General features: G+C 40.5%; 2 protein-coding genes across 6 annotated transcripts in view; one reads left to right on the forward strand and one right to left on the reverse strand.

Annotated features, from left to right (window-relative positions):
- Window positions 1-11974, forward strand: part of LOC108234851 (zeta-sarcoglycan-like) — a 41495-nt gene extending 29521 nt beyond the window's left edge. For 2 of the 4 annotated variants that reach the window (XM_037976361.1, XM_037976360.1), the window contains exons 6-8: window positions 644-719; window positions 9929-10052; window positions 11330-11974. In XM_037976361.1, the coding sequence (XP_037832289.1) occupies window positions 644-719; window positions 9929-10052; window positions 11330-11524 (395 nt within the window). In that variant the 3' untranslated portion in view covers window positions 11525-11974. The remainder of the gene's footprint in view (window positions 1-643; window positions 720-9928; window positions 10053-11329) is intronic. The other 2 variants (XM_017414394.3, XM_025005544.1) reach the window with 1 other exon arrangement.
- Window positions 11975-16514: 4540 nt separating this feature from the next.
- Window positions 16515-27352, reverse strand: LOC108234875 (tetratricopeptide repeat protein 31-like). 2 transcript variants are annotated; one of them, XM_017414473.3, is made up of 18 exons: window positions 27194-27352; window positions 27007-27029; window positions 23719-23782; window positions 23363-23571; window positions 23197-23277; window positions 23056-23103; window positions 21888-22049; window positions 21581-21748; window positions 21438-21501; window positions 21261-21351; window positions 21026-21167; window positions 19781-19885; window positions 19134-19233; window positions 18785-18998; window positions 18473-18547; window positions 18239-18341; window positions 17297-17409; window positions 16515-17190 (listed from the first exon to the last, which is right to left on the reverse strand). In XM_017414473.3, the coding sequence occupies exons 2-18, from the start codon at window positions 27010-27012 to the stop codon at window positions 17145-17147; spliced, it is 1791 nt and encodes a 596-aa protein (XP_017269962.1). In that variant the 5' UTR covers window positions 27013-27029; window positions 27194-27352; the 3' UTR covers window positions 16515-17144. The 2 variants fall into 2 exon arrangements, with proteins under 2 accessions (XP_017269962.1, XP_017269961.1); XM_017414472.3 differs by having other exon boundaries at window positions 27175-27350.
- Window positions 27353-27918: the final 566 nt, after the last annotated feature.

Consider the following 27918-nt stretch of genomic DNA (forward strand, 5'->3'; position numbering starts at 1 on the left):
TCGGATGAGAAGCGAAACGTCTTCAGCTACAGAATAGAAGTCCACTTGTTTTTGTTTTTTAACTTTTTTTTGAATTTACCATGGCCTGGATGACTGGCCTGAAAGTATGCTGGTGTAGATTCTCAGAGTTTTGAACAAATATCTCAACTTATCTCTTGTGCATTTGCTGAGGTTGATTAACTGTGGTGGCCACCTTGAATCGGGACCACTCCAAAAGTAAATCAGTTGTAGAGTTGCGTCTATTGATTACTTTCTGAGAGTTTCATTAAAATCCAACCAGTGTTTCAGGAGATGGTGAGCTAACGAGCAGAGAAACGAGCACCCATTGCCATGAAAGGCAGATAATGTTATTTTTGGTGTTCAGATCGACTACCACAGCCTAAATGAGGTATAGCAGCTAAAATGTTGAAGCCCATGGAGATCGTTGTGAGCATCGTGGTGACGGAAACAAAAAGAACAAAAACTCACCAATAATGATGCTGCTTTCCTAATACTGAGCATCTCTGTTTTTCATTGGTTTATTTCCCCGTCAGCCAACATAATTCGATTTTTATGTTTTTGTATTTAGTCAAATGGAATGGAAGTGCAGACGTGAACGATGTGAAATCTAAAGAAACGTTTTCATACGAGTGAACTCTGTCAGCAGGTTCAGAAGGCGCCGTGTTCGGACACTCGGTCGAGGCTCCGCTGATCCGAGCGAAGACGTCCGAGGACCTGAGGTGAGTCGGTGTTTACTGACTCTGCAGAACAAAAAGAAAAACAAAACATTAAAGCCTAACATCACCTGTTCATATCCCGTTAAATTAAAATTAAGAGCTTGAAATAATGATGATGAATGTTCCGTGGCATTTCAAAGTCGACGAGTGCTTTAAAGAAAAGAGAAAGACGCAGCGGGCTCCATTACTCACCACTATCATTATCTCAAGCGCTGTATTGTCGACTGGTTACCACCGCCACCAGATTTGACCACTATATTAATTTCACAGCCGAGGGGGTGAACTAATTTATTAGTTTTTCTCTATAGCAGACAGGAATTGATTAAAGAGCCAAAGGAAAAAAAAAAAAAAAATAGGCGTGGAGAAAGTTGGGGGAAAAAGATTAAGCTTGCGCCGTACTGCTTCCACTCCCTCGTGCACGTGATCCCCGCCGAACTCTGCCCGAGGCTCCGGCTCCCTCGTCGCTCCATTAACGAGCTGCGAGGAGTTCGGTTTGTTGTCCAACTTCCCCGCGCCGCGGAGGAGAGCTGGGATCAAAGTTGACAGAAAAAGCACTGTTCTGGCAGCGAATTCCTTCCAGAGTGAGAGGAATACTGATGGTTTTCATTTTCAAGCCAACAGTCAGGACTTTCCAGCACACACACACACACACACGGCTCAGGGGTGACCATCTGCAATGTGGCCACAATCTCAACGAGAGCCAAGGAAACGGGGCAGCCAAAACACAAAAAAAAAAAAAGCAACATGATGTTCACTCAAACAGGATTTTCTTATTATTTATTAGCACATTAAACCAAATGTATTTAATTTACACAACAATAAAGCTGAATCATGTTTGTTAAGTTGATAAAAAAAAAATGTAATTTTCAAACTGTTTCAAGATGACTGGCTGCCTCCACCTCCAGTTAATGAAAATCTTCCAAACAAGCAGATGTAGAAACTGTACCGACAGAACTCAAATGCTCCTTTTATCTAAATCCAATTTCCCCCCACCCCAGACGTCGTATAAAAGCTTTTATTTTTTTTAATACAGAAGCCTTAGCGAAGCAGAATGGAGCGAACTGAATCGCGGGGACTTTTGATGCCACGAAGTCGAGTCCAACGCGTTTTGAATTATTCGAATAACAATGTCTGTTCACAGGATAATTGGGCTGTGCATAAAACGGCGACCAAACAAAACAATAACTGACTCTGTCGTTGAGGGGAAATTAAGACTTTTACTTGTTTGGAGAAGCTACAATGTGTCAAATCCAATTCGAATCATGTCTACCAAAACGCCAGAAGCCTGTAAATTTCTGCACAGAATGCTGTAGAAGCTGCCACACATCGGACGAGGCTGCCTGAACGATTGTCAGACGTCATCTGCATGTTTCCGAACTTGTGTGAACACACCTCAAAACATAAAAAGTGCACCATATCACAAGGTCTCGTTTTATTTCTTTTATTAAGACCTCAATTTGAAATAAGTTGCAGCAGTCTCCAAAAAGATGAAAAAAAAGTCTTATTTACTGTTAAACCAGTTAAAATGTTAAATTAGTTTAAAGAACGTTATGCGTAGCAAACTGCGATTTGATGGTTGTAACAAACTGTTCGATGATTATTTCTAAGATTATGAAAGATTTCAGAGTCATCTGGATTTACCGTATTTTCCAGACTATAAGGCGCACTTAAGAGTCTTCAGTTTTCTCAAAAAACAACAGTGCGCCTTATAATCCGGAGCACCTTATATATAGAAGAAGTTGTGATTTTTTAGTACGACTTTGGTTAAACTACAAAGCTGCACCACTCGCAGCATTAAGGCTCAGTTAGAGTCATGCAGGGCTCCACGAACGGCGCTCTGGAGGCGTTTCTACCTAAAGCTTACGTCGGTAAGCTTTAAGTATTGATAATGTTTGTGATCTCTCATAGAGAGATGTATGTATGTATCAAAGACATGCTAAAACGACCACAAATTTGTGTTAAGCTCGTATCTTACTAGGCTGTGATTGTTGAGGACTAGCTGGAGACGCAAAAACTGTTAGAAAATATGCAGATTTTCACTTGGGGTCACACTGAAGGACATGTTCGTCCGAACTCCGAGTTTTCATACCTGTCGCCAAAAACATACGTCTGCGTCGCTCTGGATTTACAGAAACTAAACCGAGAAGGAATACAGACGCTACAACTGCATCTTCAAAAATTTGTTTCACAAAATCTTTGAACGTGTTCCTGCAACTCGCGCAAGAAGAAATTGGGAACTTTGGCCAACACTTCAGAAACACCTTCGCAAATTTCATCCAGAATATGTCGCCAGTAATCAAAACCCCATGAGATATTAGCACTAACACAGGAAAGTTTCTTTTTTTCTTTTTTTTTTTTTTTTTACTATTATTGCTGCTTGGCTTTGGTTCGTTCATGGACTGAGGAAATAATTGGATCTTTGAGTGTCAGATTGGCGAGTTGCTGGTGAAGGCTAAACTCGGCTGAAAGTGCTCACCCACCTGATTGATCGGTGCGTCTCCAGTTAAATGTGCCGCACACTTAACGCTGTCTTGTTTATTCAGCTCTGAGCCTTTCTCTCCCCCCCCCCCGTCTGAAGGCTCTACTTTCAAACACCAGCTCTCAGTAAACTTCCTCCCTTATGCTAAAGACGCGTCTTGGCTCGCGTTCCATGTCGCCCTCCTCCTCTTTAAAGAAAGATCAGTCCCTTCGTGGTGCGTTTCCTTTCTCCGCCAGCTGGTGGTAATCTGGGAGACGAGCAGAGCAAAGACGAAATCAAAGCAAGCCACCTGAGATCGTCCTTCTGTTTGAAGCACCTGTTCATCTCCCCGAGTTCCTGAGAGTCTGTGTACACTGGCGTTCAGCTCTGTTTGTCATCCTCCTGCAGCCTTTATATAACCGAGTATAAGGGCCACAATAATTCAGCTGGCATTTCTTTACATTCTATCAAAGTTTTAGCTGGTTTCTTTCATATTATCTGTGACTAAGACGATTGCTGAGTACCTACAGACTTACTTTTGTTTTCACAATTGTGGACAAGAGCAAATTGTTGACGATTCAGAGATTTTCAGGCATGCGCCGTGAAAAGTAGAAATCAGTGAGGTGCACGTCGAGGGTTCAGTTTTCGACGAGGTTCTCGTGCATCATTTTACATGGAGACCCCATAACTGAAGTCAGGGTGACGTAATCCTCTCGTATGTCAAGAGTTTCCTGTTTAGTGGGCAGATTTTGCCATTTTCATCAGAACTAACTTCCTTTACCGCCTGGAATAAATGTCCCCGAGCGCGACTTCCTTTTGTGGAAAGGAAAACGGAGCACATGGCTGCCGAGCTCAACGCACATTCATGTTATTGTAAATTGTCCCTAATGTTTCAGAACCCTTCAGCTGTTTATTTCCACTAACCTAAACATTACTCTGAATACATAAATGGCTAAAAAAAAAGGGGGTCACTTTGTGTGTCTGTTTTTTACAGTCACCTGTGCAGCTTTATTGCTGTTAGAGCGATAGTTTAGATCTTTGGAAGGATGGGTTCTATGAAAAGTTTATAAACGATTAATATCTTGCCCGTTTTGTGTAGCTTTTTGAAAACCAGAATTAAATTTTGACCTGATTGATAAGCTAGTGGCTGGTTTGAGCGGGGGGGGCAGGACCGAAGCGGATCATTGCCGTCTTAAAACAACTTTCACAGAGGGTCATTCGAGGTCACAGGGTTGTTTATCGAGTCTCACAAACCAAAAAAAAAAAAGAGTTGTTTCATGATTTCATCTGGTTAAATTATTTCTTATAAATTTTTTTTCTCCCATTATACACAAATAAAGCATGACATAAACGCCGACTTTAAGCCCCGAATGAACTGAAACTCATAACGTCACCTTGGAGAGTTTGAGATAAAATGCACATAAACGTGATGAAATCATCAAATCGCAGAAATAAAGATATACAGTCCTTTAAAAATGGATTAAACAGATTAACGTAATTGTTATTTAATACTTTATTGTTGCATTATTAGTATTGTCTGTCATTATTATGCAGCACATCGGTAAGTCTCTGGTGGCTCCAGTACCTTTTTTTTCTCCTTCAGGCATAAAAGCTTTTAGGTGTGTGGGCAGTTGAACTCTAATTAATTCAAGCAGCTTTTAAGATGTTTTCTGCTGGCGTTTCATCCTTTTATAGAGGGATACGTGTTCAGTAAGGATATAAACACTGAAAATAAAACCTAGAACCTCCGTTCGGTTAAAAATAGGTTGTGCATAAATCTCTTTTGACGGCAAAACAAGGAGGAAAAACTCTATAAACTCGGCCCGTTTAAACAGTGGAGACGTCAGAAGGAAACGGTTTGTGCTTCTTGGGAAAAAAAGGGTGAAGTTTGTTCATTTATTGCCATGTTTTTTTTCTGTCATACTTGTCTGAGGAGTCATCAGCAGTAAGATTGTTGATATTAATATGTCTGAACGAACACCGATCAGCTGAAGTGTCTGCTCAGTCTGTATGGATTTCATTTCCATTAGAAAGTGAACACAGGTGAGAAAAGTGATTATCTGTCGAGCTGTAATGCTATTAAACGCACGAGGAGTCGGCTAATGTCTCCTTGATGTAAAATCTGTGGAGTTGATAATTATGCTCACCATTGATTATAGAGTTTTTAATCTTCTTTTTTTGCCACCATTTTGTGTATTTTATGAGATTTAATGTTTTCTATAAGTGGTTCGGTCTGTGTAGGTCCTAGTTTATACCTGACTGAAAGAAGATCTTATGGGCTGAAGTTGATTTAATTTTATTTTTCATGTTTTACTGGAAAACAAGTAGCTGGTTAACACTTTGGGGGTTATATGGTGGTCATTCATCGTGTGATTTTAGATTTTGGCGTCAAGGATTACGCCGTAAAATGAATGAATTTAGGCGAGGTGAGCATTAGGTCCTCGTCTCGCTGGGCTGCGACTCTTGGTGGTAAATTGCGAGCGGCGTTCTCAAGAGTTGTCGATTTTTTCCTTGCGTGGGTCTCAAGGCCTTGGTCTCGAGTCGCTGGAATTTGGAACGGGTTCGAGAAATTTTGCAGATTTTCTTTTTCAAGCACTCAGTTGTCATGGGCGTCTTAAACCATCCTGGAATTAGTTTCCATGAGTCAGAAAGTATGAGAAATATGAAAACTCTGGGAGAGAGGCCTTGAAATCAAATTGCCTCTGACAAGAAACGGATTAAATTGAGACCTAATTGGAACACTTTGTGACTAAATTGCGACCAACATTTGCAGGATTGCCACGTGAATGTCTCAGTTTATTTGCCGTTACGTCCACACATGCGTCTTAAGTATCAATTCAATGGGATTCCAAGTGAAAATTTAGGTTTTTCTTACCAATTTTGTGTCTCCAACTAGTCGCCACCAGTCTCAGCCCTGTGAGTTACAGGCCTGAGGAACTCTTGATTAAAACGAAATGAACAATGAACCGAAAACCAACATTTTTTAGTTTTTGTCTAACACTAATAAAACACTGAAAAGAACCAAACTTTGTCTCATAATGAGGGAAGCAATGGCAGAAAACCTGAGCTCATTCTGATTCAGCGTATAGTCGTTTTGTAATAGTACGGGGTTCTCCGGATTGGCAAAATGTTGCACTGAAGTGACCGTTCAGATTGTATTACTTGTTGTAGATAACTTACTGAACAACCAGTTCTTCTCTAGTTTAGTTGTAACACTGCTTCGTATCAGAATTATAAAAATTGGATGAGGAAAGATTTGAGGAGGCACTACTCCAATTATTGTCATTACGAAGACGACAGCAAAAAAAGATGTCGTCTGGTTGAGAGATTGGCTCTTCTGGTGAGAAAGAAAAGAAAAACATCTTTTTTTTTTTGTAAACTGATCTGTGTTGCAGCTCACTGCAGCTTGACGCGTCCCGTATGTGTTAGTGGTGTCAATTAATTCAGATCCGTTGGTGTGACGTGGCATTCCCAGTTCGTTTCTGGCTTCTCTTCCCAGCCTTTGTCACCACTTTTCTCGGCTTTGTAGAAAATAAGCCAAAAGTTTAACGATAATGATGTGTTAGTGATTACAACCGTGCATGTTTAAACTTCCCCCGTCAGCATTCATTGCCATTTCTCTCTCCGTGTTGTTTTCAGAGTTTTATCTGTAACTTCATCCATTTAAATGAAATCCAAGCTGCCGTCAGCTCGTAAAGCCAAGGAAAAAAACGTGTCTGAGACCTCTAAATAAACTTTACCTTCATCTTTTGTAATGATCTATATGCAGTAAGCCGACTCTTCCTCTGCTTTATCAACTCGAGTCATCAGCACTTTTTTGCCCCACGGCTCCGGTGGTACGCTGACCTTTTTGTTGATCTAAAGGTCGACTTGAATGCAGGTTGGTCGGGTTCCGCAGATAATGAGACAACCCCGTCACAAACAGCCTTTTCTGACTTTAAATGCCCCATAAGTCACATCCCCCGTGTGTTTGCGGACGGAGCCAGGAGCCCCGAGGAATATTCTGGAAATAACAAGCCTTTCAGTATGAAGTGGTATTAAGCCTCATCAGTCAGCCTAATGATCTGAAAGGTATAAGGCATTGTAACATTTCAAAAGAAAATAGCTGTCATATTTTTTCTGCAGAGGCTCCTCTAATGGAAAATTAAGGTCACCAGCTGCTTAGCTCAAGAAAGTATTATTTACAGAGCTGCAGTGTCTGGAGGGGGGAGAGAAAAAAAGTAATAATCTGCATTTCTTTCTGACAGTTTTCTCAATAATTGGTCAGCGAATCGTTAGCAGGGAGTGTAATCAGTAAACAAGCCGACCGGAGATGTAAACATAGGAGGAGAGAGTTAAATTCAACAAGATGAAGAACACATCAGATTGTCGTTTTTTAAATTTTTTTCCTTCGTCACGTACATGACTGTATATTCCGCGTGGGGGAAAATGGGTCTAACTCGGTCACGTTTCCAGATACTGAGCTGAAACTTGGTGTGGTGGTAGCTGAGAGTCATCCTCGACATGTTGCGCGACAGACATCTTAGTTTGGAACTTTTGGCATCGGCCGTTAGTTCGTCTTCATCCGGCAAAATCAAAATCGCCCATTTTATGACACATTTTACGTCTCGCAGTTCGCGAGAGAAAACACTTCAGCTTCCGAGGAGTAAATCTCCAATAAATGTTTAACGACTGACAAGTTTTTAGTTTCTGTGCAAACTTGAAACACAATCCCTCAACATTTTGTTTAATTTTACGTTATTATAGAACCTTCTAGGTACTTATAACATATATAAAAAAAATAAAGAAAAAAACATAAGAAACATCCATCTAAGGACCTTATTTCACTAAACAATCCACCGTGAGGTTAAAATGAAATGTAATTAATGTAATTGTGGGATCAGTTATTGATGTGTTTTAAATGGTCGCTCATTACCAGATTTTATCAGTCAGCATTAAAGTGAAATGTGACTTCACCGGAGCCGCTGGAGTCGTACAAATACCAAAAGCATACATGATAATGGACGGAGCCTGAGCTGGTTATAAAACCGAGGAGACATTTTTTTTTTCTCTTTCTTTTTTTCCCCCCTTAATTTAATTCATTTAATGCTTTATGCTGGACTGTGTCTGAAACAAGCACTCTTGGAAATTGAGCACTTTGTCTTCTGGCAGAGTTGCCGTGTGTGTGTGTGTGTGCAGTGAGTGATGATTGAACGGCTGTGAATGGAGGGAAAATATCACACACACACACATGCGTCACATCTCTCCTCTCTCCTCCAGCTCAGCTCGGCGCGCAGCGTTGTAAATGAGTCTTTTAATGACTCGTCTGTCCAGGTCATGGATCATCAGCGGACTCTGGAGAAATTATTAAGACGTGACGCCTTTAAACAGTCTCGTGGCCTGATAATGAAAGTCTGTGGCTCCAGAGGAGGCAAAAAAAAATTGTCGCTACGTGAAATAGACATTTTCCTTATGTAATTAAATGTATTTGTAAATGATTTTTGCGCTCAAATAGACTCCTAAGAAGTGAAGATTTGGCTAAAGCTAAAAAAAAGGCTAAAAACAACATATTACAGAGAGTTCAGATCTTTTAAAATGCTCTGTGGAACGGTTATTATGAACGATTAACTGTTTACCCATTGTAGATAGCCTTTTGAACAACCTCATTGGAGAACGAAAGTTGAATTCTGATCGGATTGATGAGCTAACGGCTAGTCTGAGTGAGCTACTCCACTGCACCGTGCAAACGCTGCTTTATAAACGCTTGGATCGCCGTCAGTTTCACAATCACGTGGTTACTGTGACAGAAACGTTCTGGTATCGCTTCAGGAACTGACCCGGGTCGCACCAGAGGTGGTACAGCGAGCTGCTGCTGCGATCCATGGAATCATGTTAATAACCGCGACGCAAAGGTTGGTAAAACAGTGGTTTTGTGGTGTACTGCTGCAAAATAATTTAGATTAAAGTCGCTTCAGGATGGCAGCAAGCCGCTTTGCATTTAGCCTCACTCTGACTAGCCGTTAGCTCATCGGCCTGGTTCGAATTAAAAACTCCAAACTGAGCTCATTCAACGAGCAAAAAGTAAAATAATCATTGTTCGTGACCTCCACAGAATCGACCTTCAATATATAAGTATTGGTTTATAATTTTGTTGACTTTCGGCTGATCGGAAAGACAAACATTTCCAAAGTGTGGGGGTTTTTGGCAAAAGATTTTCAAACTAAAATGTATTTTCTCACCTCCGTTTCTCCTTTGTTCCATTTGCACAAAAAAAAAAAAAATCTGAATACTTTTAGAGGTTTTGGAGAAAGAAATGATTTCGAGAGAGCAGCTTTAACGTATTCACTTTAAAATGTATTGAAAACAGATTTGAGGAGGATGTGATGGAGGGAGGGGGGGGATCAATTTGAAACAGTTCTGAGTTATGAAAATAGATTTCTCATCGATCGGCTCTCAGGCTCAGAGATGAGCCTGTGTGTAAACAAATGGTTTACCGAGGAAAACGCTAACCGCATTAGCCGCAGACATGCCGGGAGTCGAAACTGGAGCATTAAAATTAGGAGCTGCTCGGGGTGATTCCCGGGGGTTTGGAAAGATGAGAACTTGTGACAGCTAAGAGCAAAAGTATACGTACTGAGAAGAGGCAAATGAAGGTGCTTCTGTGTAAAATATGAGGAAAAATTACAGCTTTTTTAATCGTGCAGGACTCATTTCTTCAGCGAAAAAAAGGAGCTAAATTCTTCCGCTGAATGTCCGGATGGTATTTCCCCATTAGGCTGGAGTCGCCAACTCGAACCCTGACCATGGAGGCTCCCCGAGGGGTGGAGGTGAGCGCTGCAGACGGGACGCTGAGGATCAGCAGCAGGAAGGACCTGCAGCTGCAGTCCACGGAGGGAGAGGTGAGAGAAACTCTGGTTGCTTCGGGACGAAACAAACGTCCATTATGGTGCCGTTTTAATCTTCAATTTATTTATTTTTTGGTTTGTTTGCATTTGCATCAAGTCGTGTTTTAAATCTCCACTTTTTACTTGTATATCAGGTTAAATGGGGAGTAAATCCCATTGCAGCCCTTTGGATTTTACGTATTAACCAAGAAATTAACCGGAAAGTTTGGGTGGAACAAAAACTTAAATTGAAAAACTGATCAAACCTGTTTCTTAAACCATTAAAGGCCTAAATTCCTTAAAGAAAAGCAAATCACCCACCTCCTTTTAAGGCTGTCGTTTTAGATGTAAAATCATTTCATGTTGAGAAATAAAAGTAAAAGCTTCATGATACCTCAAGGTGTTGTGTGATGTGTTAGCACTTGGACTGCATGTTGCGAATCATTCTCAGCTCCTACCACACCGCAGTTTAGCTCAACCTTTGCAAAAGTGACGGAAATTAAGTAAATTTAGTGTTTTGCTTGTTTTTAATGTTAGTTGGCCGAGGCAGCTGTCTTGATCTGAGTCGGCTCCAAAAGTTAGAATCGGTTGTAGACGTACATCTAATGATTAGATGGAGTTTAATTCAAATCTGTCCACTGGTTTACGAGTTTGCTTGGTAACAAGCGTGTTAAAAACTCTGAAACGTGAAGGAAGAGCGGCTCGTTTTGTAAGAAAGGCCTTTAGGTTTGCCACGCCCATCAGGAACGATCTCCGTAGCGACAGACACAGCATGACAGGATAAATACCTTCTAACTGTAAAGCACGGTGGTGGAGGGCTGATGATTTGGGCTTGTTTTTTTTTGTAGCTACAGGGCCTGGAAACCTTCCAATCATTGAACTCACCGTGAAGCAAAAAGTGGTCATTAAAGGCATCGTTTAACGTCGTTGGCTGAACTCCTTCGCCTCACGTGAACAATACGAGAACACCGACGTGGGCGGTGTGTGTGACACCCAAACTGAAGCCATAAAATAAATGTCTGTGTGAGATTTAAATTCCTTCAGCAGTTTGGATGTTTGAGTCAAAACCAAAGATGCTGATCAGCTGCCGTCCTCCTAGCCAGCGCTAAGTGTGTCCAAAAATAGTAAAAACTCCTTGACTGCTTCTTGTGACTCATCAGGTCGGAGCTGCTGTATTTACCGACTACATTTCAGCAATCTATCAGTTCCAGTTGGTAGTACATCACTTCAGGGCACCTCTGGTATATTTGGATCACTTCCAGCGTCTCTCTGATGTTTTTTTTTTCTTCCAGCTCCTTCTGGATGCAAACAGCATTCAGCTCGGCAGCCTCCCGCTCGGTGTTTACGCCGCGTCACCCAGCCAGGCCCTCCGGGACCAGGCCGCCGCGTACGAGGTGTGCGTCTGCCCCAGCGGCAAGATCTACCTCTCCCCGGCCGAGAGCGTCTCCTCCTGCCAGGCCGTGAGCAACATCTGCCTGTGGAGCTGACGTGGGAGCAGAGCAAGGAGACGCCTCGGACGGATATCTGAGACGGGACCCGAGTCAGAGGCGTGTGCTCCGTCTCCCCCGACACGGGACAGATGCGAATTAACGGAGGCCGGGGAACTCGACTGTCTGGAGACGAAACCGCTCTCGGAAATCAGGAATATCTGCAGAACAATTTCCGCAACCTTCAAAATCGGAGGATGCTACTTTTTATTTTTCTACTTTTAGGTTGATTTCCAGACAGCTGATGTGGACTTTTTACAACAATAGGAACAAAAACAAAAAAAAATCAATGTGCCTTCAGCTTTAAATGGTGTTTTTTTTCCCCCATTAGAAATCAGCTGTAATTGTATAAAACTAAGCACAAAAAGCCCCTTTTTTTGTTTCAAATCTCATATGTTTCAGCAATATTAGAAGGTTTGTGGTTTGAAATTAAACATGTCCAGAGTGTCACACGTTTTACTTGAAGTTTGTATAAGAAGAGCCGACGTCATGAGAAAAATGCTGGTTTGACGGGTTTTTTTTAAGGCTTTGCAACTCAAGGTAACTATTCTGCCACCTAATTAATTAAACTGACCCAATATAAAGTGAGTTTAGTTCCTCTTCTGGTTATTTCAATCATAGCTTTGCTTTAAACGCAGATAAACTAATTTAAAGGTCCTTAAAACACATCTATTTTTAGGTTTTTCCTACTTTTTTTTTACCTATTAAGTTTAAGGGCACGTCTTATATTCCAGTTGAAAACATCAAAAATGATTCCAGCCATGTTTACCCCAGTCCTCTCGTTTAATTGCCTGCTGGTAACGCTTTCATGTTTAAACCCCCTCAGAGCGCGCAAGCCTTCTGTCTGGACCCTGACAGAAGAGGGCCGGCTCGCCTTGGACCTCCAGCTGAGAGCGAGGCAGGTCGGAGCTGCTGCAGGGAGACAGAGAGAGAGAGAAATGCCTCTCTCTCGCTCCACATCCTCACCGTCCCCAATCGACTGCCTCAGGCTCGTCTGGTAAGGAACCTCTTCAGTTTACCCTTAAAGGGACGCTCGGCTCTCAGATGTGGAGCGCCGCGTTTCGCCTCTGATCTGAAGCGGTCTTTACGCCGCTGTCAGGTCGGGTTGAAGTTTCTGAGTTTCAAACGTGAGGGCCCGTACGGATGCCTGCCTTGTTTTGGAGCATAAAGGGATTGGGTTAGTGGGGTTTTAAAGGCCCAAACATACAGGGTGGGCCTTTTATATGGATACACCTTAATGAAATTGGAATGGTTGACAATCCAACTCAATGGGCAGCACTTGGAACACGTTTTAGAAGTGGTGAGAGACTTGTAAATAACTCATGAAACAGTAAAGTTACGTTAAAACCAAGCACACCATTGTTTTTCTGGTGAAATTCCCAATAAGTTCGATGTGTCACATGACCCTCTTCCCATTGGAAAAAACAAAACTTGGATCCAAAATGGCCGCCATGGTCACCACCAATCTTGAAAAGTTTCCCTCCTCCCATATAGTAATGTGCCACAAACAGGAAGTTTAATATTACCAACCATTCCCATTTTATTAAGGAGTATCTACAGAAATGGCAGACCCTGTGCAGACGCAGATTAAATTTGTTGGTACCTTTGCAGCTCGTTGACCCGGTGCTTCATTTGTGGACTGCTCGTGCCTTTAATATGTGATAAAGTAAAACGGATATAAAATAAAAGATTTGCTGATAAGCCCCAAAGCCGGGAATCCATACCGCCCGCCGCCTTTCACATCGGAGTTTCAGATTCCAACCAGCTTACGATGAGAAACGACTGAGTCGCGGCTGTTTGGGTCAAACCTCGAACCTTGTGAGATCCTGGGAGACGTCGCGCTCGGACTGTGTGTTGGGAATGACGTAAAATCGATCGAATTGGAGTCAATTTTTTGTGTTTGCTAACATCGATCGACTCAAAAAGTCAGTCAGTTGTAGATGTGCGTCCAGCGATCGCTTTCTGGGACTTTCATTAGAATTCCTCCAGCGGTTCATGAGATATTTTGCTAACAGACAAACGGGGGTTGCCTCCCAAGAGTTGATGGTAAAAGTTTTAGGCGGAGATGAAGTAGAAACTTGGAGCGTGTGTGTGAAGGACTCCAAACCGGATAGTCTTTGGAGTCTGAGGTACATTTTCTCAGAACGTTGCACAGTCTGACCTTGGGGTGAATTTGTTGGATCCTTCCACTCCTGGAAGAAGCTGGCAAAGACCAAATCGGGTTTTATTATCTCCCGATCCATAAAACCCCTAAAAGCTCCATCTGTTTTCTCCCCATCTGTGCGGACGCAAACATCATCCTAATAAGAGCGAATTCCCAGTAAACCTTCTCGCACTTTTATAACTTTCTGGTTTTTGTTGTCGAAATGCAAAAAAATGGCGGAAATTCTGATTGAAAAGTGTCCCGTTTAGACTAGGATTTCCAAGCAGCACAAGGCTTATATGCCTTATTCAGCGATATTTCCGTTATCAACATATAGAAGGAAAAAAAAAAACAACTTTCTGTAATTGGTGCCATCTGTGAAGCGGCCATGATGAAGCAATCAGAAGAACAGTTTCTAGTTAACCTCCTGTCAGCACACTAATTGACGTTTAAATTGGAACCCCCTGTCGGCCCGAGCTGCTCGACTGGGGGGAAAAACCTGGAGAAGCGGTTCCAGTAATGGGGCTGAAAGTGATTGTAGGAGCCAGGTGGAATGAGCTTTCATTACTCAGTGGGGTAATGTGGATCGATACCATTTCCATCCCGAACCCAAACAGGCCGCTGAGTTTTAATTTCCTACATTGAAAGCCAAAAAAAAGGAGTGATTGAATAAAGAAAAATGTATTGCGTTTCAGTTCTATTCATATTTAGGACGACCTAAACCAGAAGTTTGCCGCTCTGTGGATCGGCTCCTTTAAGATGAAGACGTTAGGAGGAGCGACCCCGTGGAGAGTGATTTTACTGTCGGGGTTCAGGGACAGGTTTTATCTTTACCTGCTGCTGCTGCTCGGTCACAGCTGGGCGCACAGAATACGTTTTCTTGCTTTAATTAAACCCGAAAATGCTGCTAAACGTCTGGTTTGTGTCCGGGGGACTAAAGGTACACATAATGACGCTGTAGGAGGGAACAGTCGGGAGGCGTTGTTTTGTTTTGGAACAGATTGAGCAGAAAACGGAGCAGTTTTCAGATTCGGATTCGTTTCCGTTTCCGTTTTTCGCTCGTCCAAGGAGATTAGAGGAGTTTGTGAAACTGATGAGGTGGAGAAGAGGGAATTCAAACAGCCACGCCTGCCAGTTCTGCATCCTTTCATAATTTGATTTCACTTCCAGCACTCCAACTGCACCCCGAGTCAAAGCTGCCTTTATTACGTTGTTAAAAACACAACCTTAAAGGGGTAATTCTGGATCTTTGAAGCAGCTCTACAGCACGCAGAAAGTCTTGGCGGGTTTTTTTTGCTGAGGTTTCTGAGCTGCGGCTGCCTCTAAAAGTTAAAAAGTTAACCAGAGGTTCATGAGATGCTTTTGCTAACAAACGGGGTTGACTCAGACAGTTCCTGCTTCAGTTTTAATTAAACATGTTGCCTAATTGGACCTTTTAGGACGTCACAGTAAATCAAATTTATCTCAGTATCAACTTTAAGGATTACAGATAAAAAGTATGTGCTAATAGGATTTCTCGAAGGAATGAATATCTGTTGGTGCTTGGAGGACGTGTTGGGGATGACTCTCAGCTACTACCACAGCCAGTTTTAGCTCGGTATCTGTGACTGAGTTGGCTTAGCTGTGGCAGCCATCTTAAATTGGATGGACACCAAAGGTTAATAGTTGTACACGTACGTCTAATAATTACTTTCTGACAGTTTCACTGTTAATTGTTACATATTCACGAGATCTTTTACTGACACGGCAGTCAAATGAGCACACACCTTCAGCAGCGGGTGATAATGAGGCCGTTTTTGTCTGTATTGCTTTAACTTGAAATTTTAATTATGTGTTGAACTTGAAACTTGAGACAACAAACGATTTCAAAATGAGCGTTTGTTTTCATCTATATGACACAGCCTCACTAGCATGTCTCAGTATCTTACTTGCAGTAGACAGAAGTTTTAGTTGGACAGATTTGTAGAAACAAAAATAAGTTGTAACTACTTCACAAGTAGAAAAACAAAATGCAAAAAAAAAAAAACTATGCAAACTATCCCTTTTAGGTTGATTGTAGAGGCGTCATTAATGCAGTTTGTGAGCTTTCTAAGCCTCGTTTTATTGATTTTAAACGTCAAATCAATTAGTATAAACTGAATTAAAACGCTCCAAATGTAAACTGTTCGATAGTTGTTTAACATCCCATTTTTATAAAATTCAATACTAATGTTTGTATTTTTGGTGCGGGAGTTCAGTTTGCAGCCCAGAAACATGCAGGTAAGTGTTATGACTTGCTGTAACAGGAAGTGTCTCTTTTCTGTATAAATCTGACTTGTGCTGCCACATGCTGGCCTACAGAACAACTTCAACTGGATCACTGACTGAACACAGGCAAAAAGCTGTGTTTTCTTTTCTTAAATACATTTAATTTTCTCCATTTTGTCCACTTATTTAAGGTGGGGTCACAGAGGCAGCAGGTCCAGACTTCTCAGAGAGAGATTAAACATATAATCCTCTCTGAAGAGTTCTGGGTCGGCCTCCGGTGCTTTTTTTGGTTGTTGCCTTACAATTAATTTAATTACAGATTTGTGTAGAAATATATGGTCTGAAGCTAGAATTTAACTTTACATTTGAAGCATAGATTTCAGTAGATTTATAATAAAACAAAAAGCTTGCTGTCAGCTATTTATATTGACCATTTATCTCCTGAAGGCGCTGAAATGTGCAGTGACAGTTTAAAAACCTTTAAATGCTAAACAAATCTGGTCAAAAACAGGTTATCAGAAACAGATTTACCTTATATTAGTTTAAGCAGCAATCATTTTATCTTCTCATCTACTCACTTTATAAATCAAGAAAAAGGCATTCAGATACTTAAACTCTTTAATTCTCGCTTTAAGAACAAAATACATGTTTATTCAAGGCTGCGGTGGCATCAGCTGCCATTTAAAGCCCTAAATCATTAATACAGCGAGGGGGGGGGGGAAAGCGTGTTGTAAAATATGATGTAGAAGACTAAAAACTTAAACCAGTTTTAAACATATAGGCAGTAAAGAATCCTGAATTAACGCTAAAAAGATCATTCAGGAGCAGCTATTTATGTTTGCTGCATATATGGGGAAAAAAACTTAATATAACTTGAACCAGTAATGGCCCTGTTTTGTTTTTTTTACTGTCGAAGTGATAATAACTCTTACCGTAATTTTAATAATGTTATAGCAGATATAATACTGTAGAGCTTGAATAGTAATAGTAGAAACGCTTTACTGTAACTGATGAGACTAGCTCACCTCACATCAATGTACTTGGTGTCATATTCAGTGATTATTAAAAATAATATATATATTTAAAGTTTACTTCTGTAATCCAGAGCGTTAAGATTCAGTAGAAACAGCTGAAGTCATTCTGCTTTTATCGGAGACGCCAAACGGTCCGGAGCGGCTCGCCGGCGTCGTGTCTGCAGTCGGCCGCTGCCTCTGTGGTCCGGCGCCGGGTTCAACACTTTTGGCCCCCGGCTGCTCTCCTCCCGTCAGCTTGTTCCCTGCAGGCAGGTGAGCAAGAAAGCGTGAAGGTGAAGCTGCGTTCGTCCCTCAGAGATGCCACCTGGTGACTTTTAAAATGTCGGCGTCTCGCGTTTAGACACTGACCCCAGGCTCTCGTGCAGGTCGTGGGCTCTGAGGGCAGATCTGGAAATGCCCATGCCGGGGGGAATCCTGTCGGGGTATCTCACGGCGATCCTCATCCTGTTCATCATATAGCCCTGAAGGAGGAACGTGAGATTTAGTTGTAACACAGTTGGCAGATAAAATATTCTGATGCCCGGTCATATTCTGCTTCACGTTTCTTTTATAATAAACTGATTAAAATCAACATCCTCCCCTTTTCCAGTTCTGCTTTATTAAACTGCATTAGGTACAAGTATAAGAAATAAAAAGAAAAGATTATGTCGGTCAGATTTTTTTGAAGTGGGGAAAGGTTATGAACAGTTAATATCTTACCTGTTGTAGATGGCTCTTTGTACAACCTTAATTTGGAGAAATAGTTTATTTTGAACCTGACTGATCGGCTGACAGCTTAGTTTGAGTGGACAAAATGGAAACCTTCAGCTCACCACTTTGCTCTCGTTCAAAAAAGGTTAAAAAAAAAAACAACTGGACTTCTATTCTGTAGTTGAATACGTTTCGCTTCTCATCCGAGGAGCTTTCTCTCCATTTCTGAATTGAGAAGCGAAACGTCGTCAACTACAGAATAAAAGTCCAGTTGTTTTTCGTTTTTTAACCTTTTTTGAATTTACCATGGCCTGAATGACTGAGAATCTACACCAGCATATTTGTTCTTGTTCCACTTGGACTAGCCATTAGCTCATCAATTTAGTTTTCCCAAACTAAGGCCACTCAAAGAGCCATCTACAACAGGTAAGATATTAACTGTAAATAACCTCCCCTTTTAAAGGAAACCACATCCGAATAAAAACAAGGATTTGCAGCATCTAAACAAACTTTAAACTCCCGCCCTGGTAATAAGAGAAGTAGTAGTGAAACTCAGAAGACAGAAGAGCAAACACAGAGACGAGCTCCGAGCATACTCACGTGAAAGCGTCTGATAGCTTCGTCGCAGTGCTCTTGTTTTGTAAAGTTTACGAAGGCACAACGTTTGTAAGATAAAAGCTTCACACTATAGACGGGTCCCACCCTGTAAGAGACGAAATAAACAACGACAGGGGTTCAACTCTTCCATCCGTTTGGAGATTTAAAACTGAAAAAAAAAAAAAAGGTATGAAAATATTAACTTTAATTGAAATAATTTCCAGAGGAACATCTTACTTGCTAAACAGGTTTGTAATCATGGACTCTGTTAGGGGATAAGTCAAGTTTCCCACCCAAATTGGAAACAGCTCTCTGTAACAACAACAAAAAAAAGACCAATTGGGGATTAAAACTATGCATCCTAATAATCCGTTAACACAAGTTAAAGCTAAAAATGCTTTAAGCTAAAATGGCTTCAGTATTTCCTAAAAGACAAAGAACTGGTACTAAATCTAATAAATACACAAATATAGAGAAACACTTCGAGTATCGCGTCCTCCGTCTGTAAAAACTCAACACCCGGACAGATATTAGTGACTTGATGCTCACGGTGGTGGCTGGTTGTAGTCGTTCTTCATCTTCACAGTCCTAACGTTGGAAGTATTCTGGGTCGGGCCTAAAGGTTTGTCCTGAAGCGGCTTCCCGGCGCCTTCGTACGGCTGAGCGGCAGCAGGCGAAGGGTGAGCGCTGGCTGAAAGAACCGGAGACACGCCGGTGACGTTCGCTACTTGAACCGGAGGAAGAGCGTCGTTTAATACGGCCCCTAAAATACAACAACAAAAAAAGACACATCGGTATAAAAATATTCACCATAAATAAATAAATTTATATATATATATATATATATATATATATATATATATATATATATATATATAGACGCTGGAATGAGCCTCACCTGGTTGATGGTGTAATTTGGACAGCACCTCTAACGCTTTATTTACGGTCCCATGGATAATTAAAGCATTGGAGCTCTGCTCACGTGTGAAGCCGTACTCCTGAAGCAGATCACAGAACGACAGATTAACAAACACTTTTAGAGGATAACATATGAACTGCGTTAGCTTTAAAATCACGAGGTTCGGCTAACTCTGGTAACGAGGAATTCATGAAACTGGTAGGACGGCCAGACGAAAAATAAACAAATCAAACCTACAAATATGATCGCCACAATAAAAAACAAACAGATCTAATGATTATTTAACCATTACTATTACCTTATTTAAACTGAATTAATGTCTGCAGGTTCTTTTTTATTGAGACATTAGTTTTAACTTGATTTTATTTGTGTTGCTTGGCCCGGATTGGCTCAGGAGCAGGTTCGGTCTTTAAGCTCCTCGGGTAAAAACTGAACCAGCTTCATGACACTGAAAATTAAAACTGAGTCTAAAGTTGCGTCAAACCTCCTCCTGCTCTGTAGCTTCACCTTCACCTGTTTGAGCTGGAATCCAGCTTTATATTCTAGCTTTAGAGACCACTCGATACAAATAAAAAAACGTTACATAAACAAATGCATCTGCAAATCAACAGGAATCTTAATTTTACCATTAATTGTATTATCTGCACTCGCATAAGTTCCTGAGCAGCTTCTGCGTACGAGCTGTCCTGCTTCAGGACGTCCCTGAAGGCCCTGGCCGCCTCTTCATACCTCTGAGAGAAAAACAGAACGAAGGTCAGTCAGCAACCAGTCAAAACACGAGTAAATATCACGAACACGAAGACACGTTGACACAAGGCCAAAAGGGAGAACAGTCAGAGCAATCTGAACTGCAGATAAAAACCGATCCTTATCATCAAACTTCTACAAACATTGATAAAGTTTATTTTATATTCAGCGCTGGCCGTCTATGATGCCAGCTCTTAGCTGGTCTTTATGAGTGTTTTATTTTACCATTTAATTTAAATCTGAAACTGGAAACAAATTCTCTCTCCGGGGTTCCACAAGGATCAGTTCTTGGTCCATTACAGTTATATTTTTATTTAAGATTTATAAAATATCCTGCAGTTTATACATCAAGTATACATAGTTGTACAAGTAAATTATTATTATAAACTAAACATCCAGAAATTTTTTAACTTTGATGCAATGGTCTCTAATTTTTCGATGCTAATGTTATTAGAGCAGTCTTATAAAATATATATCAAAAATACAAAAAATAAAAGGCAGAATCACAATTATTTAACACGATTACTCAGTTTGGAAACGTTGCTTTTCAAGAACAAATTGCTTTGAACATGATATTTTCCTTTAGTATTTATTCAAATGTATAAAATAATAATTTAGTGCGTTTCTGCTATATAGACGGGGCCCTATAAAATCTTATTTTTTTCCATTTTCCATGACATTTCAGATTGCGGGATAAAATAAGCCCGCGAAGCAAAAGGAGTCAAAATTATTTTAACAATAACTTTTTTATCGATTTCACCTTTTTTTTGGTATCGTTTGGAATTAAAATTGAAAATGGAAATACAAATGTTGATTTTCCACTAAAAGGGTTTCTTTCAGGGTTTGCATCTCGTACGATACATCTGATGGACAGAGTGTGATCTTCATCTAATAAGGTATTTTCTTTAAGTTATGTAATTCACTGGAAAACTTATATGCAGTAAAATGTGCTAAATAAATAAACTCAGCAACATCACTTCATTATCACATGTAGGGCTAAATCTAACACAGATATTAAAGAATTAGGAATAATCTTATATAAAACGCAAACAAAATAATCCATTATTTTCTTTGCTTGGTTTATGTCTTCTGTTATTCTCAGAAGAACCTGAAACTGCTCGTACCTTTAGACCTGCCAGAGCTCTGCCTTTCCTAAACAGCCCTTTAATCCATCCTGGACAGATCCCCAGAGACAGCTCTGCGTCCGTCAGCGCCTTCTCGTATTCCTGCAACTTCTCGAAGCAGAAGGAACGGTTGCCGAACAGCCTGTGGTGAGGAGACACCGCCGCGTTAAAAACCAGCGATCGCACGAACGCAATCGGTAAATTTAAACATGTGTGGCAGGTTTTTTTTTTTTACTTAAACTCCTTAGGGTTGCATTTAATTGCGTCCGTGAAATACTTTACAGCCATGTTATAGTCTCCAGTACTGGCAAACTTATTTCCCATAACTAGGAACAGAAAAAAACAGAGACATTCAGTCAGATTTGAATCTCACATGTCGTGATTTTAACATGAAGGAAGAGCAAACGCGTACTTGCGAGATCGGTGCTTATTTTTACGTTATCTTCAAATGTGGGGCAGATGGGGGCGACAGAATTCTGTTTGACAAAAAGGAGGAAGCTTCAGAAACTGAAATAAATGACAGGAATGATCCTTTCCCCGTCTGAAGTTTCTCACCTTCTTGTGAGCCTCCTTTACAGACGGGTCTTTTCTGTCGGGGACACTTTTAGACTTCTCCTTCTCCGGGCTCTTCTTTTTCTCCTTCTCAAACTTCTGTTTCTGCTCTAATTTACGCTTGGCTATGAGAGCAGCTTTGCTCACAAACGTGCTCGTCATATCCAGCTCCTGAAGCGAAACCAATCAGAGCGAGACGGACACGGAAAGGTTTGTCCTCTTAGTCTTCGTTTGAACAACAAAAAAAAAAATTTTAAAATCAAGGACTTCTCGACGACGTCCCCGTGTGGGAGCTGGCAGTAAGGGGTACCTCTGCGTCTGAGTCGTTCTTGGTGGCGTCGTCTTCGTCGCTGGACACTTCCTCGCTGCTCCCGCCGTCGCTGTCTGCGCCTTTAGCTGCGGGCGACATCTTCGCGCCGGGGTTTGGGTCGTGTTTCTTCGCGTCGGATTTACAGTCTTCTGCAGCGTTTCCCTGCAGGCGAAAAACAGGTCAGCGGCGGTCTGCAGCTCGAACTCTAAGGAGACACGTTAGATCTTCTGAAGTGGGGTTCCGTGAACCAATAATATCTTAACTGTTGCGGATAGCTCTTTGAACGACCTCAATTTGTTGAAATACTTAAATTCTGACTTAACTGATGAGCTAACGACTAGTCCAGGCGAGGTGAACGTCCCAAATCTCAAAGATTTTGTAGCAAACTCCATGGATGAACTTTTACTTTGCTGTCAATTTTATGAGACAATTATTCCAGCAAAGATACTACTTTCCTGCTGGACGAGGCCCCGCCTGCACAGGAAGTGCTATAGCTAGCTGCCACCGCTTGAATGTGAAAACACTGAATTCTATATAATTACTCGTTGCAGACAAGGAAGATTCTGAATTGATTTTATGAACGTTAATCCATGCTGCGTGAAGCCTTTTGTCCCAGTAGAGCTACCGTAGCTTCCTGTAGCTGTGTGTTCTCACACAAGAGTTTGTCTGTTAGTAATAGAAAGTATCTCATCCTCAGTAAAGAGTCCGAAACATCTGATTTGTGTTTGTGACAAACAATGCTAATCACGTTAGCTTTTCTATGGAGTCTTCAATGTTAAGTTAGCATCTGGGCTAATTGTTGCTTAGCTTGTCTGTTAATAATAGGGTTTTGTTCACATTTTATTGTGCATAAAAATACAGAAATCAGTGTTTATTTCTGTAAAATAAGCCATAGTCATTGAAGTTTCAGGATATCTGAATTGTGAGTTGCGTAATGATTCCAATCTCTAATAATTACACGTAGAGCAGCGTCACATTTGTTGGTTTTTTGGTCCTCGCAACCCAGTGACTAGCCATAAGCTCGTCAGTATTAAACCATTTATCCAAACTGATGTCATTTAAGGCACCATCTACAACAGGTAAGATACTAAATGCTCATAGCAGCTCTGCAGAACCCCACTCCCAACAACTACAAATCTCTCTGTAACAATGCTGCCCACATGATCACCTCTTCATTCTGTTTTTCCTTCTCCATTTGTTTTCTTTGCTTCTGTTTCTGTTGAATATATTAAAAAAATAAAATAAAAATGAGTCCTAATCTTTTTTTTTTTCCTCAGCAGCTCAGAGAGAAAACTGATCGATCGCTCACCTGTTTCTTCAGTCGCTTTTTCTCGGCTTTCTCTTTGCTCTTTTTAGCTTCTTGCAGTAATCTAGCTTTCCGTTCACTATCCTGAAAACAATGAGATGTTAAGCAAAATGCCACGTCACCTCCTATCAGCAGCTGGTGCGACACACACACACACAGGTGAACGTACGCTTTCCCTTGGCTGAACTTTAACAGAGGACAGGCTGCGCGAGTCGCGAGCCGAAGGATAACTCAGAGGACGCTGATAAACGGAGCTGGACGACCTCGGACGGTTCCCGTCTAATCCTCCGTCATTACCCTGGTATCCGTGGAAACCGTTACGCTGATGAGGCCAGCCGTCATAATCGTCCACGTCTAGGTCGTCGTCGTACTCTAAACCTGTCGGGGAACAAAAGACCGTTGAACGTAAAAACACGCCTCCGCCGCCGGAATCCGGGATAAATGTGAAGTTTACAACTCATCCCGAAGTTTCATGCAAGTTAAAATGATTCTGGATGAGCGTTCTTGTGTTCGTTATCCCCTTACCAAGAAGGCCATACGCAAGAATCCTTTGAAAATGCTGGCTCTCAAACATACCCACAACTCTTTGCTAAACAGGAGAGAGACATGTGTGAATGGCAGTCCTGCTTTGGTGTTCACAGTCAGTAAGATCAGCTTCACACAAGAGAACGACCCGAAACTGTTCCTGCCTGAAGCCGACTGCAGCGAGAAGCACCGATACTGAAGCAAAAATCACTTTCACTTTCCTTTATCCTGAAAAACCTACCTCACCAGATTCAGTTTCACAGCAGATGAGCTCCTTTTTTTTTTTCTTTGCATGCAAAACTCAAACCTGGAAACTTATCAAAAAGCTACAATTATTCTTTTTTTATTATTATTTTGCCTTTTAATGAAGAGAAATCCCAGCTGTTTTTACCATTTGAGCTTCTTCAAAAGTTAAATAAAACATTCGGAAATATCTTGTGAATGAAACGACAAAATTGATGGACAGGAAAAACAAACACTTTGCCGATTAGTTTAAAATAAATAAATTGCCATGGTTTTTACTGCAACACTAATCAGATTTTAGGAAATAAGTAAACAAGTCTTTGTATGCGGGTAGTTAAAACCTAAAGGATCAACAGAGATATTTAAATATTATTAAGTGCAATTAACAGTGGCGTCACTAGGCCTGTTTTAGGGGGGCTTCAGCCCCCCTAAAATGTTTTCAAGCCCCCCTAAATAATTTTGGTGTCAAAAAAAATTTTTTTTTTACAAATATTTGATATAATGTGGCCAGAATATGAGTTTAAATAAATAATCATATATTATTTAATTATTAACTCAAATATATGATCATAAATCTGTCAGTTTTCTTTACAGTAAGGTAGAGATCCTCTTTGGTGCGTCGTTATCAAATCCATTCCACTTGTTCATATAGAGCACTCCCTCACCACATGAAATCCAGTCCATGTTTTCCCTACAAACTTCGTTATCCGATCTATTCCACTTATTCATATAACATACTCCCACACTACATGGATTCCAGTTCACGTTTTCTCTGCAACCGTGATACCAGAGTGCTAGCAAGTTTACAAGCAGAGCCAGCTAAGAGCAGCATGAACATTCAGTGAACAGACCAGGAGAATGTTCAGTAAAAAATGGACATACGAAAGTTTTTCAATAAAGTATTAATCATCACTGCTTTTGTAAAATATATAAAGAGTAGGTGCATCATGGACTGATATTGCTGCTGTCAAACCACATGGCCACCATCTTGGAAAAGTCGCTGGCTCCACTCTGTGTAATCTGTTTGGCAGGCACAATGAAGTATCAGTGTGTTTAATCAATCATAACTCGCTGAATACTGAACTGTTTTTCCCACACTTTTTTGCTGGAAACCATAAACATACAGCTATCAAAGCTACATTTATAAGAAGAATACATTGCTTAACTTACTTAAATATTCTTAGTAGTGTTAACTAATATTCCACTATGTGATATATTTTCAACTGCAGAAATTATTAGTAAGCTTGTTTAAAAGTTATTCCAGTCAACTTTTCTGTTGTCTGTATTTTGTCGTGAGGATGAGACATCAGAGATATGGTGAAATAATTACATGTGAAAAATACTGTCAGGGCCACCTGTGGAAGGTTTACTGGAGAATGTTATAGCAGTAATAACCGTTTTCTACAGAAGCATTCTTGTGTCAGTTAATCTAAATCAGTGTTGTGGAATAACTGAGATTTTATATAATACATAAAGTCAGTTAGACTTCATAACTGGGTATACACCAGCACCAAACATTATAGTGTACATTAGCTGGCATTTAATACAGTATAGTAATATTCAATTCACAAAATAAAAAAATATACATGTTCATTTTTCTTGTTAAAACTGTAAACATATTTCCTGTTTGTTGATGTTCTGAATAAAAATATAATTGGTTGCTTAAAACGTTTACACAGTAAGGTATCTGTTAAATGTGTCCAAAAATGTGGAAAAGCAACTCAGGTTTGTTAGCTGTTTGAGAAATTTTGATCTCGCCCACTACGTTTGCTCACATCCTGTGCATCTCCTGGGGGCTAAGCCCCCCTTGTCCTTAAAACCTAGTGACGGCCCTGGCAATTAATAAAAAAAAAATCTTAGCAGCAAAGTTTAGTTGCTTCATTTAACTGAAGCTGGAAATACTGGAGGCGTAGGAGCTTATCTACTAGTTGGTGACTCAAAATTGCAAGAAAATATGACAAATTTAGGCTAATTCGGTTGCGGACACTCCGCCAGCGAGCCCAACATTTACAGTTTTATCTGCTGCAGTGCGTTTTTGGGGTGAAGATCAGCAGATTTAAAGCAGTTTCTAAATAACCGCTAATCATCATTGTCTTCATCAGCGTAGGTTTTTTTATGTTTCCTGTTTCCAGCTGCTGTGCAGGTGTCGAAATGGAGACGGGTTCGATAAACCTGCAACAACTGAATATTACAGGAGGAAAATGGTTTTTTTTTTTTTGGAACATGTTCAAAACTCGAACGTCTTGACATTCAAAGTGAAGTGCCGTGAAGATTTCGAGACACCTCAAGGACGCCGTTCACATTCTTGGTGCCAGCGAGAAACTGGCTTTAGCAAACTTTAAAATGTCTGAAAACGGGGAAAAAATAGCTTTTAGGTTTGCGAACCTTATCCTCGAATTTTTAATTTTGGAGAAACACTTGTCCCACTTACTTTTAGAGCAAATCAAATACTTTTTACAACGGATTTAAAGTTTAACCCTGCCTTTGTTTTATAGACATCCAATTACAGAAGTCTTGTTTGGAGCCATTTTATTGTTATTTGAAACATGTGGCGTGTTGTAAAAACCTGCTGTATTTACTTCCTCTAAAGGCTGTTCATAGTTTCCTTCTGAAAAAGAAGTGCAGTAAAAGTTCAAACCCACTAAAGAAAAACTCAGTCTCAAATGTAGATCAGATCCTCTGGATATAAACTTTCCACAGCTAGTTTGGTTTAATAATAACAGAAATGTTCAGTTTATAAACAGACTGCCTGAAGACTAAACAGTAAAAGCACCACGTGGGATGATGGGACACCTTATTTATTTAAAGTTTAACATTTATGGCTGTTCTTTATTGTTTTAGTGCCTGTGACTGCAAACCAAGAGGGGAGCATTTTTACTTTTTGGTCTCCAGGCTTTAATTTTCCTATATTTTAGCTAAATTTACCTAAAACAAACAAAACAGCAGCTGCTGCTCTGAAGGCCGATCCCATAGCAGCACAAACAAGTTTTTTTTTTTTTTTTAACCAACTTCAGAACTCCAGGAGGAAAAAAAAACATTACTTACGATCATATGAACATCCGTAAACTCTGAAAAACAAAGAGAGGAAACAAACAATTCAAAGCGGACTCGTTTCTGTGTTAAATCACAGAGTTACGAAGTTCGCGTTCAGCTGGAAGCACGACTTAAATTACCCTATTAGCTTAAAATTAGCCCCAACAAGCGACTTCTTACCGGCTTCGTCTTCAAATACCTGCATGTTTCAGTGAGGCGCGTCCAACAACGACGTCTTGTGCTCCTCAATTCTCCTAAACGCCGTCTTGTTACATTACTAAAGCTAATTTCAGCAGCCAACTAAGGCTCAGCTGCGTTTTTTCCTCCCCGCGTTTCCGCAGCAGGAAGACAAACACAGCGGGCGGGACTCCGGTCGCCGCGCATGCGCATCGCTGCCTGACAGCTTTAGTCGCCCCCTGCTGGCCGTTCTGATAATAACATCTGAAAAGCTACTTGTACTGTAAGAAATAAAAGTTAAAACCCGTACTTGACCCTTAAAACATAGATATTTTAAATATGATTGAATTTATAAAGCTTGCTATATAAAAACAAACTCTTTATATTGCATTGTGAAATTAATAATTAGGAGCATTTCTTCAGTTTGAAAGGTCGGTTTGTTCATTTACAGGGCCGGTTTCAGGGAAACATAAACTTCAGCTAACAAAGTCGTCAGGCATGCAGTAAATGTCAGAAAACACTTTACAAAAAAAGGATAATTTAAGGTAAATATATATATTTAAAATGTAAAAATATACCCGTAAAGTATATTACTAAAAAATTAATTTCCACGAGGGGATTGACTGCATAATTTTACTACTTTTAGCTAATGTTCTGCTTCTTTCAGCTTGAATGACCTCAGCATTTACACTGCATTTTCACAAAAATGAAATTTCTTTAGTAGTTTTTAATTCAGTCTCTTGTGAA

This window comes from Kryptolebias marmoratus, linkage group LG7, assembly GCF_001649575.2.
Source record: "Kryptolebias marmoratus isolate JLee-2015 linkage group LG7, ASM164957v2, whole genome shotgun sequence".
Classification (NCBI taxonomy): domain Eukaryota; kingdom Metazoa; phylum Chordata; class Actinopteri; order Cyprinodontiformes; family Rivulidae; genus Kryptolebias; species Kryptolebias marmoratus.